At 41.5% G+C, this 17462-nt stretch overlaps 1 protein-coding gene across 2 annotated transcripts in view; it reads left to right on the forward strand.

Moving 5' to 3' along the window:
- CDH17 (cadherin 17) overlaps positions 1-17147 on the forward strand; it is an 87921-nt gene extending 70774 nt beyond the window's left edge. For both annotated transcript variants that reach the window (XM_070477393.1, XM_070477395.1), the window contains 6 exons: positions 1345-1589; positions 6505-6635; positions 9067-9306; positions 13792-13908; positions 14046-14159; positions 16309-17147. In XM_070477393.1, the coding sequence (XP_070333494.1) occupies positions 1345-1589; positions 6505-6635; positions 9067-9306; positions 13792-13908; positions 14046-14159; positions 16309-16409 (948 nt within the window). In that variant the 3' untranslated portion in view covers positions 16410-17147. The remainder of the gene's footprint in view (positions 1-1344; positions 1590-6504; positions 6636-9066; positions 9307-13791; positions 13909-14045; positions 14160-16308) is intronic.
- The last annotated feature ends 315 nt before the right edge of the window (positions 17148-17462 follow it).

Consider the following 17462-nt stretch of genomic DNA (forward strand, 5'->3'; position numbering starts at 1 on the left):
GACTAGTAAATTTATGAATACATTTCATAATTTTTAGAAAAACATGCTTCCTCATAGTAAACATTTTTAATGTGGCACTAACCATATTTACTAATAGATCCAAATATCTTTAGTTCCTCTGCAAAAGGAAACCAAAGTGGGTAAAATTTATGTTCAGTAATTAAAGTTTTAGTATTTTATCTTGTTTAGAAGTGATCTAGATGTTCAGTGAACTTCTGTGGAGGGGAGCAGTAGGAATTACATCAGTCCTATAGTCTTTTTTTGGATACCTTTTATATCTCTAATTTTTTATCTGGCTTTTGCAATGAAATTTTCAATGAAACTATTTTGGAATTTGAAGTCTTTTGGAGGCTTCTGCATGCCAGTTAAAATAGGTATTCCTTGCTTTTAAGTGCTCTTCTTAAATGCTCTTGTCTAATTGGAACATTCCTCTTAATGACCATTGTAATTCCCCTTAAGACAGCAGTTTGCTAGGAACCTTAGCAGCGTATGGAGTTTAACCTCCTTTTCTTTCTGTTCAGCCATGTTTGGGGCCCCAAACATGGGGCCCAGTTTGATGTTACACCAAGTTCTCATGCACAAAAGTCTAGGTTGTCTTTAGTAAGGTTTTGGCCATTTTGAGGGGTAGGTATTTATAGTTTCTGAGACAGTTTTTAGATGTAAAATGAGCAGGTATGCTCGAGTTTATGCTAACCTCTCCCAACCGCCATGAGTTTAAGTTGTTTTATTTTGAAATTCGAATCCTGAGGTTTCTGGGAAATCATCCTCCATACAATGTGGTTGCTCTTTAGCTGCTGCCGTGTCCAGCTCTGCAAACCCATGGACTGTAGCTGCTTCGGACGCCTCTGTCCCTGGGATTCTCCAGGCAAGAATACTGGAGTGGATTCCCATTTCCTTCTCTAGGGGGTCCCCTCAACCCAGGGTTTGAACTTGCGTCTCCCGCATTGGCAGGTGGAATTCTTTACCACTGAGCCACCAGAGAAGGCCCACACCACGTGGAAATCTCTGTATAAGCGTTTCCCAGTGACTTCTGAGAACTGTCTTGAGGGTCTCAGTAAGTTTCTGCTGAATGAATGAATGATCCCAGGATTAAATAAATCGGAGGAGTGCTGTACTGATTGCCTCTTCTAGGAGGGTCAGAACACACATTAGCATGTTAGAAGTCCTGGTAAGTCCTGTAGCAGAAACTTCTCCATGGCTCTGCTATCCAGAGAAGGAAGTTTTTACTGACACTAGTTTAAGAACAGATGCTCTGTCAGAGTGTTTTTCAGGGCGCCGAGGGGGTGAGTTTTAAGGGAGGTAATTATCCCCCAATTGATTTACCTTCTTTTTCCCCCTGTGCAGCCTCTTGATTTTGAAACAGTCGCCATTCATAATATTGTCGTCCAAGCAGAAAATCCCGAGCCTCTGGTGCCTGGCGTACAGTACAACGCCAGCTCTTCTGCTACCTTCAGACTGACGGTGACAGACGTGAATGAGGCCCCGCAATTTTCCCAACAAGTATTTGAAGCGACAGTCAGTGAGGCTGTGGCTAAAGGCACAAAAGTGGGCAACGTGACTGCCACGGATCCGGAAGGTCTGGACGTCAGGTAGAGTGGAGCCGTGCGGGGAAGCTTGGCTGGGTGCCGTGGTCACGGCCCGTGGGAGAAGGAAGGGCTGTGGGGCGGGGGAGAGAAGCTGGCCTGACTCGAGGGCTCTCCCCTAAGGGATCTGAAGAAACTTGGTGAATCTGCCCTTGGTTTGTGGAGCCGTGTGGGGAAGCTTGGCTGGGTGCCGTGGTCACGGCCCGTGGGAGAAGGAAGGGCTGGGGGCGGGGGGAGAGAAGCTGGCCTGACTCGAGGGCTCTCCCCTAGGGGATCTGAAGAAACTTGGTGAATCTGCCCTTGGTTTGTGGAGCCGTGTGGGGAGCTTGGCTGGGTGCCGTGGTCACGGCCAGTGGGAGAAGGAAGGACTGGGGGGCAGGGGAGAGAAGCTGGCCTGACTCGAGGGCTCTCCCTTAAGGGATCTGAAGAAACTTGGTGAATCTGCCCTTGGTTTCGGCAGGTGCCAGTCACCTGGGGGGCATCGGGGAGCATCCAGTCTCCGGAGTGGGAAGCAGGTCAGATTCCAGCCCGGCCTGCCTACTGCAGGTCTCCGCTGAGAGCTGGGGAGTCCGCAGGTGGGGCTGGAGACTGCCAAGAGGTAGGCCCTGGGTCTGGGCCGGTCACAGGGCCAGGTCCGGAGACGAGCTCCAGCTCCTGAGGCAGGCGGGCGTTCTAGACAGCAAAACAAAGCAGCAACCTGACGGGGTGGATTCAACTGCCTGAGCGGGTGAAGGGAACCGTCTCCTTGAGGGGCTCTTCAGAGCAGGTCCAGGGCAACAAGGTTCATTCTGGAGCTCAGCCCTGGAAAGGTGAGTACGTGGGCAGAGATGGTTACACAAGATGTGTAAGTATTTCCATTTTAGTAGTTCTCATTGTTTTTTTTCAGGGTGATAGAACCCACGCAGATTTTCCTTAAATATGTGCAACAATAAATCAAATTTTCCAAGATAACAGATGGATGTGTATACATTCATGTCTGTATCAATATCTATAACCTTCTTAAGATCATCTCGTTAATAAGCCCAAGGACAGGACTTGAACCTGGATCTTTTGTTTCTATTGTATAACATCAGCCCTACTGTCCCTGGCATGACAAATATTTTAGCATGGCTTAAAACCTATGCAAGTGATTATGAATGTTATGAATGACAATTCCTTAAGTGTCTCTAAATATTTGAGGGGAGTCTTGCCTCCCACTGAGTGATCCTTTTGGCACTTGGAATCAGTTTCAAGACATTTTTCTGATTGTTTGTCAGAGTAAAGTTCCCACCTACTATTTTACACTGCAAGCACTTATCAACTTTCACAAAGACAAATAAGAAAAAAGACGTGTTGTACTGCATGGTTAGTGTAGATACTACTCTGTATGTCAGAGTTACTAAGCGTGATGGGGCACGAAATGTTCCTAATTTTACAACAGTTTACTCTTTAACAAATGCTTCTATCTCCTTCATGAGAATGCTGTGAGAAAGTCATTAGTCAGAGGCAAGTGAATACAAATTTGAGTTTATGAGGGGAGAAAACTAAGTCATTTAAGAACATTCCTCAGATAGATGTTCATTCTTTCATCTGAGGAAAAGATATGATGTATGTACCATTAAGTTAAAATCAGGAAGATAAATAGAAGGATAATGTCCTGGAAGAAACAAATGAAAAGAGTACTTCATGAATGAAGAGTAATCAACAGTTGGGATGCTAGGAGTAAGTCAACTCCAAAGCTGCTGCTGAAACCTGAGCAATTTAATTCTCTTTCTTTTAGATCCACAAACTTGGAATCCATTAGCACCAAATGGATCCTAATCCAATCTATCAGTAAATATTAGTGATTCTTTCATTGAAATATATCCAGAATTCAGCTGCTTCTCATCACTTCCGCAGTGATCCAGGCCACATTATCATATCTTCCACCCATCCATTCACTGCAATGAGGGCAGGTCTTTAAGAAAGTAAAATCACGTAACTCCTCTGAAAACCCTCCAGAGGGTTTCCATCTTACTCAGAAATCCCGACTACATCAGTTCAGTTCAGTCGCTCAGTCGTGTCCGACTCTTTGCGATCCCATGGACTGCAGCATGCCAGGCTTCCCTGTCCATCACCAACTCCCAGAGCTTGTTCAAACTCATGCCCATTGAGTCAGTGATGCCATCCAACCAAACACAGGCAATTTTTAATTTATTGCCCATACAAGGAGCCTAACATAGTGCTTGACATATAGAATATTCTAACACTGGGAAAAAATTAGTTTGAACCAACAACATCATTACTTTTTAATCATTCTCATACTCCCAGACAAGTAGGTTGTTTCCAGTATTTTTTAAGTTATAGAAAAGTTTTGAATGTATGTGTAGAATTTGTTTTTTTTTTTTTTATATACACTGGTGTTTTATTTTATTTTATTTTTTTTCTTTTTTTTTTTTCCCCATCCCAGTCCCCCTATAATTTGTTTTTAAAACTTCTATTAAATTGTTTTTTACTGGGAGAAAATTTCCAGACGTGGGGTTTTTTAAATTTAAAGATATAGACATCCTTACGGCTATGACACTTTGTTCCCAAAAGGCTGTAGCCATCTGATTTTCTTTGGTTCTAGATTTTTCTCACTCAAATTCACCTTTCATGCACCTAGCAATGAGTTCTACTGAAAACACAGACATGACTAGGTCACCATCCCCTGACTGTCCATTGCTTCCCGTGGCCCAGCTCCTTCCATCCCTTGAGCTTCATCCTTTGCCGTCCACTGTGTCCTATTTTTATCCCTTCACGCCTGGAACGTCTGATGCCCCCACACCCTTAGCTACTCCTTGGCCTCTCTGCCTTAGTTCCTTCAATTTCTTCTGCTTAAAGCATCCTTCTTTTTCTCGCTTTAGTTAACATCTACTGTTTCAAATGTTTCAGAAAAACATCTATTTCTGCTTTATTGACTATGCCAAAGCCTTTGACTGTGTGGATCACAATAAACTGTGGAAAATTCTGAAAGAGATGGAAATACCAGACCACCTGACCTGCCTCTTGAGAAACCCGTATGCAGGTCAGGAAGCAAGAGTTAGAACTAGACATGGAACAACAGACTGGTTCCAAATAGGAAAAGGAGTATGTCAAGGCTGTATATTGTCACCCTGCTTATTTAACTTATATGCAGAGTACATCATGAGAAATGCTGGGCTGGAAGAAGCACAAGCTGGAATCAAGATTGCTGGGAGAAAAATCAATAACTTCAGATATGCAGATGACACTACCCTTAAGGCAGAAAGTGAAGAAGAACTAAAGAGCCTCTTGATGAAAGTGAAAGAGGAGAGTGAAAAGGCTGGCTTAAAGCTCAACATTCAGAAAAAAATAAGATCATGGCCTCTGGTCCCATCACTTCATGGCAAATAGATGGGGAAACAGTGGAAACAGTGGCTGACTTCATTTTTGGGGAGTTCCAAAATCACTGCAGATGGTGATTGCAGCATGAAATTAAAAGACGCTTACTCCTTGGAAGGAAAGTTATGACCAACCTAGACAGCATATTAAAAAGCAGAGACATTACTTGGCCAACGAAGGGCCATCTAGTCAAGGCTATGGTTTTTCCAGTGGTCATGTATGGATGTGAGAGTTGGACTGTGAAGAAAGCTGAGTGCTGAAGAATCGATACTTTTGAATTGTGGTGTTGGAGAAGACTCTTGAGAGTCCCTTGGACTGCAAGGAGATCCAACCAGCCCATCCTAAAGGAGATTAGTCCTGGGTGTTCACTGGAAGGACTGATGTTGAAGCTGAAGCTCCAATACTTTGGCCACCTGATGCAAAGAGTTGACTCATTGGAAAAGACCCTGATGTTGGGAAAGATTGAAGGCAAGAGGAGAAGGGGACAAAAGAGGATGAGATGGTTGGATGGCATCACCAACTCAATGGACATGAGTTTGGGTGGACTCTGGGAGTTGGTGATGGACAGGGAGGCCTGGCATGCTGTGGTTAATGGGGTCGCAAAGAGTCGGACACGACTGAGCAACTGAACTGAACTGAACTCTTTCAGGAGGGGCTTCCCTGGTGCCTGAGCTGGTAAAGAATCTGCCTGCAATGTGGGATGCCTGGGTTTGACCCCTGAGTTGGGAAGATCCACTGGAGGAGAGCATGGTAACCCACTCCAGTATTCTGTCCTGGAGAATCTCCATGAACGGAGGAGCCTGGTGGGGTGCAGTCCATGGAGTTGCAACAAGTCAGACATGACTGAGCGACTAAGCACAGCACAGCACACTCTTTCAGAAGACTTCTCTGATTCCCATTACCTTATCTGGGATTCCACATGGACCCTGATAACCATCACACTAGAATTATCTGTCTCTGTCTCCTCCACTGGCCCTTTGGTAATTTCCTCTCTTGGTCCACAGCCTGATGTTTGCTATCTCTCAGCAGATGTCTGTTGAATGAAGAGTAAACCATGCCTCTGAGTATTTACCTATTCACATGTTTCCACCAATGAGTGTTCATGTTTTCATAGAGAGAGTGGTTTTAATAGACAATTCAAGGTTGTTTTATTTGAAAAGGAAGTTTAACTTTTTTCACTAGAGTTTGTGACTCTACCTTTTTTTAAATAATTAAAACAAGTACAAAAACCACTTTGTAGGGATGAACAAATCCTTCTTTTGAAGGCAGACAGTAGGCAAAGAAAGCATTGAAGGTGAAGGTGAAGTCACTTAATTTTGTCCGACTCTTTGAGACCCCATGGACTGTAGCCTACCAGGCTCTTCCATCCATGGGATTTTCCAGGCGAGAGTACTGGAGTGGGTTGCCAAGCATTAGTAATACTAAATTATGCTTCTTTACATATGTTGTCAATAGTCTGCAAGGGACAGTGCTGATATAACAGCATAGAGGTGCATAAACTATCTCCACATTTTCATGCAGGGTAACGTGGGCTTTCTTTTGCTCTTTTCTCTTACTGAAGTTATTCACTGAGAGGTGACAAGAGAGGCTGGCTAAGAATCAACCCCGTCACTGGTGAGATCTTCAGTGCGGCACCGCTGGACAGGGAAGCTGAAAGTCTGTATCGGGTACAAGTGGTGGCAACGGAAGTAGGTGAGCCGACACAAATACGTAAAAGGTAACACAAGTGATCGGGGCTATGCCCGTAGAAGTGGGAGGGAAGGCGAGGTGAGTGGGAAACCCTACTGGGTCAAATGGCCGGAACATCTGACAGTGGAGAAACGAGAAGAGTCCCAACAGGGAGGGCAGGGCTCACCCCTCCTTGGCTGTGATCCGGGTGAGAACACTTGTGCCTGCAACAGGGCTCTTTCAGGCCGGGCTGCCCCTGGAGGCTGGCAGGATTTAGGGCTGCTGCTCCCTCTGTGGGGTCCTGCAGGGACCACGGCTTCTAGGAAGCTTCCTGTGCCCCCACCGAACTACCCCGCCTTCCTCCAAAGTGGCTGTGGGTTTCTCCAGGGAGCGGGATCAAAGCACTGTGTAGTAATACAGAGTTATATGGTGATGGTGGTTTAGTCACTAAGTAGTGTCTGACCCTTGGACCCATGGACTGTAGCCCGCCAGGGTCCTCCGTCCATGGAATTGTCCAGGCAAGAATACTGGAGTGGGTTGCTATTCCTTCTCCAGGGGATCTTCCCGACCCAGGAAATTGAACCCAGGTCTTCTGCATTGCAGGCAGATTCTTTACCAACTGAGCTATGAGGGAAGCCCCAGAATTATATAATATATAGTAATATACCTGCCTGACATACCAAAAAAAAAAAAAAAAGAAAGAGAGAACTGAGCAAAGTATGACTAAATAAACACAGATTTAGAGCAAAGAAAGAAACTTTCAAAACATAAAGCCCAGGTTTGGGAATAGGAATAGGGAAAATTCCAGTAGGTGGGAATCATGAAAATGGTCCCCGTCTGTGAGAAGATGAAGAGGAGCAAAAGTACTATAGTCATGTTAAACCAAAGAGGCTGGACCTGCAGATGTGTGTGCTGAATTTGAAATGGTTGCGGGTGAGCGCACGGACCTCGATGAGGTGGGTTGGGGGCGCTCTCTCTCTTGCTTCTAGTTAATGTGCTGCTAACACATACCACTATTACACTCTACACATTTAACTCTTGATTTAAAAAGCTCCTGATTTCATCAGCAGGAAGTTTCTGGTGAAGTCTTTGTGCTCCGCCTTCTGCTAAAATATACCGTGGGGTCAGCACTTCACTTTAGACATGTCCTAAAGCCTCTCACGGTTTAGAAGTGTCGGGAATCAAAAACAGGGTTCAAAACCCCGCCTGGTGTGCAGCTGTTGGCCCTCTCGTGATCCATGTCGATGAAATGACTTCAAGAACACGGTAGCTCTTCCTCCTTTGGTTAAGGAGACAGCTGACGGGAAAAGCAGGCAAATAGAATTTATGGAATTGAAGCAGGTTGGAGTCAGAAATTGTAGAAACATCAGGGAGAATGAGAACCATCAGTGTTCCCACTATACTAACCATCTCCTTCTAAGCAACTTACCTCTCACACAACACTATGGGGAGGGATTATAATTGATCATATTTGATACAGAAACCAAGATACTGATAAGTAACTCACCAGTGATCACACAGCTACTAATTGCTCAGGCAGCAAGGTCAAAATTTTTACCATGATACCCCAGCAAATAACATTTGTACAGCTCTGTACAATTTTCTAAGAATACTACACGTTGGATCCTCATAAAGTCACATTTTATAGCTGAAGAAATGAGGCTTAGAAAATTTTAAAAAATATATATTTATTCACTTATATTTGGCTGCCTCGGGTCTTAGTTGTGGCACTTGGACTTCCCTCTAGCTGTGGTGTGCAGGCTCAGCTCGGTAGTTGTGGAGTACAGATTTAGTTGCCTTGCAGCCGGTGGGATCTTAGTTCCCCGACCAGAAATCAAATCCTCACCCTCTGGGCTAGAAGGCAAAGTCTCAGCCACGGGACCACAGGGAAGTCCTGAGGCTTAGAAAACTTAACCATGCCTAAGTCAGTGATGAGGAGCAACTGAAGTTGTGGGCTCTAGAGTCAGATCTCCCGAGTTGGAAGACTCTCCACTGCTGTGTGACCTTGGGCAAGTCACACAACTTCTCTGAGCTCCAGTCTTCTCAGCAATAAATGTATGCCGGTATTGTTTTGAAGTAACGTGTATAAAACATTAGCTCATAATTCTTGGGTGTGTGAGTGTGTGCTCAGTTGTGTCTGACTCTTTGCAATTCCATGGACTGTAGCCCACCAGGCTTTTTTGTCTTTGGAATTTTCCAGGCAATAATACTGGCGTGGGTTGCGATTTCCTCCTTCAGGGAATCTTCCCAACCCAGGGATCGAAACTGTGTCTCCTGCGTCTCCTACGATGGCAGGCAGATTCATAATTCTTAGTTATTTTTATTATCAAGACTTTTAAAGCAGAAAATGAAACTAGGTCTGAATTGTAAATTTTTTTTTAAGGAAAGGAAATAGCCTTTCTGATTGAGAGGAGAATGAGAGCAGACACCGTATTTCAATGATTCAATTCCTTAGGTGGATCCTCCTTGAGTTCCACGGCACAATTCCACCTGACCCTTACGGATGTGAACGACAACGCCCCACGGCTGGTCAAGGAGTACACAGGCTTGTTCTTTTGCTATCCCCTCAAAGCACCCGGAAGTCTCATTTTTGAGGCCACCGATGATGATCAACCGACATTTCGGGGTCAACACTTTACGTTTTCCCTTGGCAGCGAAAGCTTACAAAAAGACTGGGAAGTTTCCAAAATCAATGGTGAGTTGTCAAAAGAACCTTGAGAAAAACACCGATGGGCGATGAGATGAGTTTTTAATTTGCCTTGGTGTGTGTGCAGCACTCGGCACAGAGCTCCCGAAAGGAAGTTCATGCCGTGGAGACTTGCACAGGCAAGCTCCCCAGAGGGGTGAAAGCCCCCAAGGTTGGGAAAGGACAGATTGTTAATGCTCAGTGTCCCCTTTGGTGTACACGAACAGTTGGACAGTAGTTGGTGTACATGCATGGTTTTGCAATCAGAGCAGCATTGCAGAGCAACCAGTGGCAGCTGAGAAACAGATTTTGTCATGATCTTTTAAAAACAGCTTTATTGAAATATCATTGACATGCAATTAACAGCATACATTTAAAGCATACAGTTTTATAAAAGTTGACATATGTATGCGCCACTGCAGCCATCTGCACAATCAGGTAAGAACAGCTCCACCAGCTCCACCGGTTTGTTCGTAGTCTGTTGCAATCCCTATTTCCCACCCCAGGCTGTTCATCCATCCCTCAGTCAGCTCAGCTGCTCAGTCGTGTCCAACTCTGTGACCCCATGGACTGCAGCAGGCCAGGCTTTCCTGTCCATCTCCCTCGAGTAACCACTGATCTGCTTCCTGTCACTGTAAATTGGTTTGCATTTTCAAGAGTTTTATGTGAATAAAATAACAGTGTGTACTCTTTTTTTGTTTGGTTAATTTCACTTAGTATACTTATTTGGAGATTTCACCGTGTTGTTGCATATTATCAGCACAGCACTCATTTGTATTACAGAGGAGTTTTCCATTGTATATTATGATTTATTATTCACTGACTTATTGATTATTACTTAAATTGCTTCCAGTCTTTGCCATTTCAAATAAAGCCGCTATGAACATTTGTGAAGTACTTTGTAAGAGCCTGTGCTTCCATTTGTCATGGTTAAATACCTGGAAGTGGTCATATGGTAGCTATATGGTCAAATTTTTAAGAGGATATCAAATTGCTTCCCAAATAGTCTGTAACACTTTACATTCCCACCAGTGAATGAGAATTCTTGTTGCTTAATATTCTCAATGCTTGCTATGCTCAGTCTTTTTAATTTTAGCCATTGAAGTGGGAGTGTAGTATTTCGTTATGGTTTTAATTTACATGGCCCAAGGAAATGGCAGCCCACTCCAGTGTTCTTGCCTGGAGAATCCCAGGGACGGCGGAGCCTGGTGGGCTGCCGTCTATGGGGTCTCACAGAGTCAGACACGACTGAAGCGACTTAGCAGCAGCGGCAGCAATGACTGATGGTGTTGAACGGCTTTTCATAAGCTTATTTGCCATCCATATATCCTCATTGGTGTAGTGTCTGGTCAAATATTGTGCCTGCTTAAAAAATTTAGCAAAGATTTTACTTCTATTGTTGTCTTTATTTGTCAGATATATGTTTACAAATATTTCTTCCCAGGCACTGTTACATTTTTATTTTGTAACAGTACCTTTTGAAGAGCAAATTAAATTTTTCTGATGACATCTAATTTACTGATATTTTTCCCTCATAATTTGTGACTTTTTTGCATATTCTTTAAGAAGTTTTTGTCAAGGTCATTAAATTTTTCTTATTTTTTTTCTTCCAGAGAAAAGGAAGCTATGGTTTTAGCTTTTACAGTTAGCTCTATGATCCATTTTAAGTTAATTTTTTTGTGCATGTATGGTGAATGTCAAGTTCATTTTTTTTTAATATGGCTATCTAATTAATTAAACACTTTATTGAAAATATCCTTTTCACATTGAATTGTCTTGGCAGCTTTGTCAAAAATCAAGTGACCACATATATATGGGTCTATTTCTGGACTCTCTCTTTACTGTTTCATTGAGTTCTTTGTCTATCTTTATAGTGACACCATAATGTTTTGATAATTGCAGCTCAATAATACGACTTGAAATCGGGTAGTGTAAATGTCCTCTCTTTGTTCTTTTTCAAGTTTATTTTGCATTTATATATAAATTTTAGAATTTAGCTTGTCTGTTTTTACCCCCAAAACCTATGCCGGTTGTGACTGAGATAGTATGAATCTGTGCCTGAATCTGGGGGAGAATTTAAATCTTAACAAAATTGAATTTCCCAATCCATGAATATGATTATGTCTCCACTTATTTAGGTCTTCCTAATTTTTCTGAGCAATGTGTTTTAATTTTCTAAGTATAGTTTTACAGAATTTCCCCTAAGCGCTTCATATTTTTATGCTGTTATAAATACTTAAAAATTTTAATTCCAGGATATAGAAATATAACTGATGATTTTCTTGTACTGATCTTGTAGCATATAATATTGCTGACCTCACTTGTAAGTTCTCTCTCCCCCTTTTCCTTACATTTTCATAGTTTTTCTACATGTTGTCTGTGAATCATAATAGCTTTATTTCCTTTCCAATCTGGATGGCTTTTTATATATTTAGCTTGCTTTCTTACTGGTCAAAATCGCCAGAACAATGTTAAATGACGGTAGTGAGAGAAGAAACAATTTGGCTTCTGATCTCAGGGAGAAGGCATTCATGGTCTCTCACTGTTAAGTATAAAATTAGCTATAAGTTTTTGTAGATGTCCATTATCAGAGTGAGGATTTTATCTTTTATTCCTAACTTGCTGAGAGGTTGTTGTTTTTTTTAAAAATGAAGTATGATGCTAAAAATTTCAGGTGTTTTTTCTGCATCTATTTAGATGGTTGTTGGTTAATTTAGGTTTTTGTTGTTTTTGTCTGTTAGTTGGTGAAATATTTCAATCAACTTTTATATCTTAATTCAGTCTTTTCCTGAGATAAGGCCTACTTGATGTGAAATATTAGCATTTTTATAACTGATTGGATTCGATTTGCTAAAATTTTAAGAATATTTCTATCTATATTCATAAGGGACATTGGCCTATATTTTTCCCTTATAGTGCCTTTGTCTGATTTTGGTATCAGAGTAGTGCTGGCTTCATAGAATGATTTAGAAAGTGTTCTACCTCTTCAATTATCTGGAAGAATTTGTGTAAAATTGCTTTTTATTTTTTCCTTAAAGTTTGATAGAATTCACCAGTGAAGCCTTCTGGCCCAAAGTTTTCTTTGTAGGAAGTCTTAACTGCAAATTCGATTTCTTTAATAGACAAGGGACTACTCAAGTTATAGATTTATTTTTGGTTGAGCTTGCTAGTTTGTATCTTTCAAATGATTTCTCTGTTTCAATTAATTTGTCTAATTCATTGGCACAAAGTTGTTCATAATATTTTATTACTTTTAATAATTACAGAATATGTAGTGATATCACCTCATTCTAATATTGGAAAGTTTTGCCTCTATTTTGGTCCTGAACAGTCTGGCTAGAGGTTATTAATCTCACTGAATGAACTTTTGGTTTCATTGATTTTGCCTTATTTTTTGTTTTATATTTCATTGCTCGGATCTTTATTATTTCCTATATTCTTCTTATGTTGTTTTTAACTTGCTTTTTGGTTCTGTTTTGATTAAGGTGGAAGCTGAAGCAACTGAAAATTTTTTTCTTTGTTAATGTAGGCATTTGGTGTTATAATTGATCTCAGTGTCTTAGTAGCTATATTCCATAAAGTTTGATGTATTATTTTCATTCAGTTCAAAACACTTTCTAATTTCCCTTTAGAGTTCTCCTGTGACACATGGGTTATTTAGAAGTAGGCTATTTGGTTCTCATATATGTAGGGACTGCCCACATTTTCCTGGTTACTGATTTCTAGTTTAATTCCATAGTGACCTGAGAACATGTGATTGGAGTACTTTTAAACTTACTCAGAACCCGGAGGGATGGGGTGGAGAGGGAGGTGGGAGGGGGGACCGGGATGGGGAATACATGTAAATCCATGGCTAATTCAATGTATGACAAAAACCACTGCAATGCTGTGGAGTAATTAGCCTCCAGCTAATAAAAATAAATGGAAAAAAAAAAAAACTTACTCAGAGTTTTTCTTTCAGTACTTTATAGACATTTCTTCACTGTGTTCTGGATTGTGTTGGTTCTTCTTTATTTTTTTCTCTGGATACCTTTAAGATTTTCTTTTTCACTAATTTTCAGTAAATTGAGTATTATGTACCTTGGTGTAGTTGTGTTCACTTTTCTTTTTCCTGAGATTTGCTGATCTTCTTGGATCTGAGGATGTAGAGTTTTCATCAAATTTGGAAAGATGTTAGCAATTACTTCTTCAAATATGTTTTCTAATTCAGTGTTTGTGGCCACTTTATGGAACATAACTACCAGGAGTAATGACAACCTACTGCATTTAGTGTTCATTTCTACAGCGAAGTCAGGAATTGAGAATTTGTTGGATACTTCAGCATCCTTTTTAACATTATGTGGGGTACCTGTGGAGTGGTGATACTTGTGGTAGTTTAACTCACCCTTTCATCTAACCATTCATATATGAGGCAGAGATTAGCTTTATTCCTGGTCATCTAGGGGCCCACAGTTGTGTTTTCACGTCAGTCATTTTTTTCCCCTATTCTGACAGGAACTCATGCCCACCTCTCCACCAAGCACACGAGCTTTGAGGAGAGAGTTTACAACATCCCCATCCGCATCAGTGACAGTGGCCGGCAACCCATGGAAGGGACTGTCTCTTTACCAGGTAGATATTTTGCTGCAGGCAACTTGGGATAATGTTGTCTCTCAATATGGTAACTTGTGAGAATTCTTATCTTTAATACAGGATCCTGCAGTTGTTTGCTTGAAAATTTATCTACCAAATATTATTCTGTTTCTCAGTTACTTTCTGCAAGTGTGTGGAAAATAGGTGTTTCCAGCCAGCGGCTCACATGCCTGGGATACCCCCGGTGGGCATGGCAGTTGGCATACTCCTTGCCACCTTGTTGGTCATTGGTGAGTATAGTTTCAAGGATTTCTGCCCTGGGCCTCAGAAACATGAGCTTACACGAGGGTCTGACTTCATAGGCTAAGCTGGGGCTGCTCAAATGGCAACCTGAGCAATAACCAAGAATATAGATCACCAGTAAACCACAGCCAGCCTTCCTGGTTGGGAGTTACTGCTTTGGTATACCCTCCATCCATCACTGCCTTGCTGGTTAATTTGGGAGACACCACATATGCAGCTTTAAAGAATAAATGATTGTATCTCACTCAGAGTTGCCAAGCTTTCATGATGAAGGAGAAAGAAATGCAGTAGCTATGCCTCTGCTATGTGTCAGGTACTGTGCCTGGTGGGAGACACGGTGACATAAACGGATCTTTCACTCACAGAGCTTAGGGTCTAGTCCGCCATTGTTGGAATAGGTAGAAGCTAGCCTTCCAGTGGAGACGCGGGCATGTCCGAAGTACCTGACACGTTGCAGAACTCCCCCTTTTGTGTTAATGTGACTGTGGACCTTGATTCTTTATTATCTCAGAATAATTCCACTGCATCGCAGGCCTCACTCTGCCTCGGCCCCTAGAGAGCAGAGTTCCCTGTCTTCTTTTTTGTAAACAGCTCAGTGTCTACTCTAGTCTTTACCCTCTTTCAACGGTTGTTCTCACCACAAATTAAGTATTAGAAATAGATACTTCATCAGTTCACATGCACCTGAGTGAAGAAGTTGACACAGTTTCACATCCTTTCTCTTTTAAAGGAAGAGCTGGAGTTATTCTAAGTCTTCTTCATTGTTCTCTTGGCATCTGTTCTTTTCTGCCATCATTCGGTCTACCACCCTGGATTCTGATTCATAGTTCTAAAAGGGATCTCATTTCCTTATACCCTTCTGTTTGTATTCCTCATTACTATGACATAGAAGGGGTTTTGTGACTTGACCATGGCCCATCCTAATCTGTTCATAGTAATAGTAGTGTTACTCGCTCAGTTGTGTCCAACCCTTTGCGACCCCACAGACCATAGCCCACCAGGCTCCTCCAGGCAAGAATACTGGAGTGGGTTGCCATTCACTTCTCCAGAGGATCTTCCCAACCAAAGGATCAAACCTGGGTCTCCTGCATTTAGGCAGATTCTTCACTGTCTGAGCTACAAGGAAGTCCCTAATATGTGCATGGTGACCATTATTTCTCTCTGACAACAGTTTGCTGCAAATCTATGCTAATTGAGCTGGCTTTTGAGGTTTACTCACTTACCAAACTCCCCTCTACGTCTATGCCTTTCCTTATTCTATTAGTCTTCTCAACTTGAAAGGATTTTTGAGCTTACATGCCATGGTTTTCTAGCATGACCATTGACTCTCAAAATTTTACCACAAGTTAAAGATTGGATGAGTTTGGTGATCTACAGATAGAAGTAATAGGATCTTGTAGTTTCATATCCTTACTTTTTTTCAAAATAGGAGGATTGGGATTATTGTAAGATTCTTAATGGGCCTCTGAGCATCCAGTCTTTTCTGCCATTATTCCTCCTGTGACCCTAATGCCAGGTTAATTTCCTAAAAACAATCTCCTTTTCCATATAGGTCTCTGGTTTGTGCTAAAACACACAATGTAATTTTGTACGAGGTCAGAGATGAGGGGAAGCAGAGAGGTTAGGTAGTCTACTCAAGCTGGAGCCATGAGGAAGGTGTGAAAGAAAATGTGATACTTGGTGAAAGTAGGCTTTAGGTAGGTAGACAAATCCAAGAAAAGCTCTTTGGTTGTTCTCACTGGACTATTTCCTCCAGGGAAGGAGAAGGAGGACTGGAATCAACATCTATTGACTGTGTCCTCAGTTCAGGAGCTCTGTCAGCTGCTCATACACTTAGTCTTCAGGGTAGTGCAGGCATAAAGTCCTATATCCCTTGACAGAGGCCTGGGGATAGTCATCAGCTTACATATAACTTGGGACTTGTTACACACTGACAGCAAGATAAGTGATAATCGTACTTATCCAAGAAAACCCATGCCTAGAAGCCCTTAATCACCATGACAACGAAGCTTTGTTGACCCACTCACAAAGTGAAATTATATGAGTCATTTTTTCCTACCAGAGTGCTACTTTATAAATGAATGTGACAGTACATTGTAAGATTTCATCTATTTGACTCTGATTTTTCTCTTTTAGGGATAATTTTAGCAGTGGTGTTTTTCCGGATGAAGAGGGATAAAGGCCAACATAATGCTGAAAGTGCTCAGGCATCTGAAGTCAAGCCTCTGAGAAACTGAATGTGAAAAAAAATGTTTGAGTTTATGTACCAAGTGCTATTTCAGTGACACAACCATTTAATGCCATACTTTTACTTTTCACCCAACATGTGCATGGTCAGTTTTACAGAGAAACTCTCTTGTCTTTCGATATTTTATTACTTTTAGATATTTCATGTGCTATAGACATTAGAGATATTTTCCAATTTCTCATGACACTTTTCTGCTCTGCAAATGCCATAGCTATTTCTCCAAAAACAAAAATGTGTGTGTTTTTCCCTCTTAGGGAATGAGGGGCTGATGAAATACTCTGTTTATTTTTGCTTCCTCAAGAGGTTTTATCAGTCACCCATCACAGAGCTTTCAGGATTCCATTTATGCTTTTTTCTAATTCCATCCTGTGTCTCCTTCCACCATATCTCCCTTGGTATTTCACTAATTTTAAAACATTTGTTGGAGAAAAGAACAAAGCAGAATCTCAGGAAAAAAAAAAATAAAAGGGCAGACCTGTCCCTCAGTTTGAACAGAAACACTTCATCGTTTGAAGAGGCCTGAGTCACAGACCCTGGTTGCAAGCACCAACCACTCACCATGTTTACTCACTACCTACCATGCTTGTGTGCTGTGCACGTTTCTTTTATGTGTATATTAATAAAGTTTTGGTTATTATATATTTAATGGTGAAGGAAAATAAGGAAGCATGAAAGATGTAGTGACAACAATCAAGAATAAACATTGGCTGTGGTTTTGTTTCTTGGATTTCTTTGGTTCTACTTCATGGTTCTTTGCATTTCTTGAGGGAAGGACTAGATAGCAGTGGTTACCTATCATTAATCAAAATTACCTCTCATGTAGAATTAACCCATAAAGAGGGGTCCACAATGAAATAAAAATTCACTGTGCTTATGATCATGGATTGGGATGTTCAAGGCAGATACATGAGTAATTTTAAATTTTTAAATAAGAAAACCTTAGATTTGGAAGCACTTCTAGGACCTGGAGCTGTTGTCTGGCTCCCGATTTGAGTCTTTGAAATCATTCAATATTACACAACCTCTCAGAATTTTCAAGAAT

The sequence above is a fragment of the Odocoileus virginianus genome, chromosome 15 (genome assembly GCF_023699985.2).
Source record: "Odocoileus virginianus isolate 20LAN1187 ecotype Illinois chromosome 15, Ovbor_1.2, whole genome shotgun sequence".
Classification (NCBI taxonomy): domain Eukaryota; kingdom Metazoa; phylum Chordata; class Mammalia; order Artiodactyla; family Cervidae; genus Odocoileus; species Odocoileus virginianus.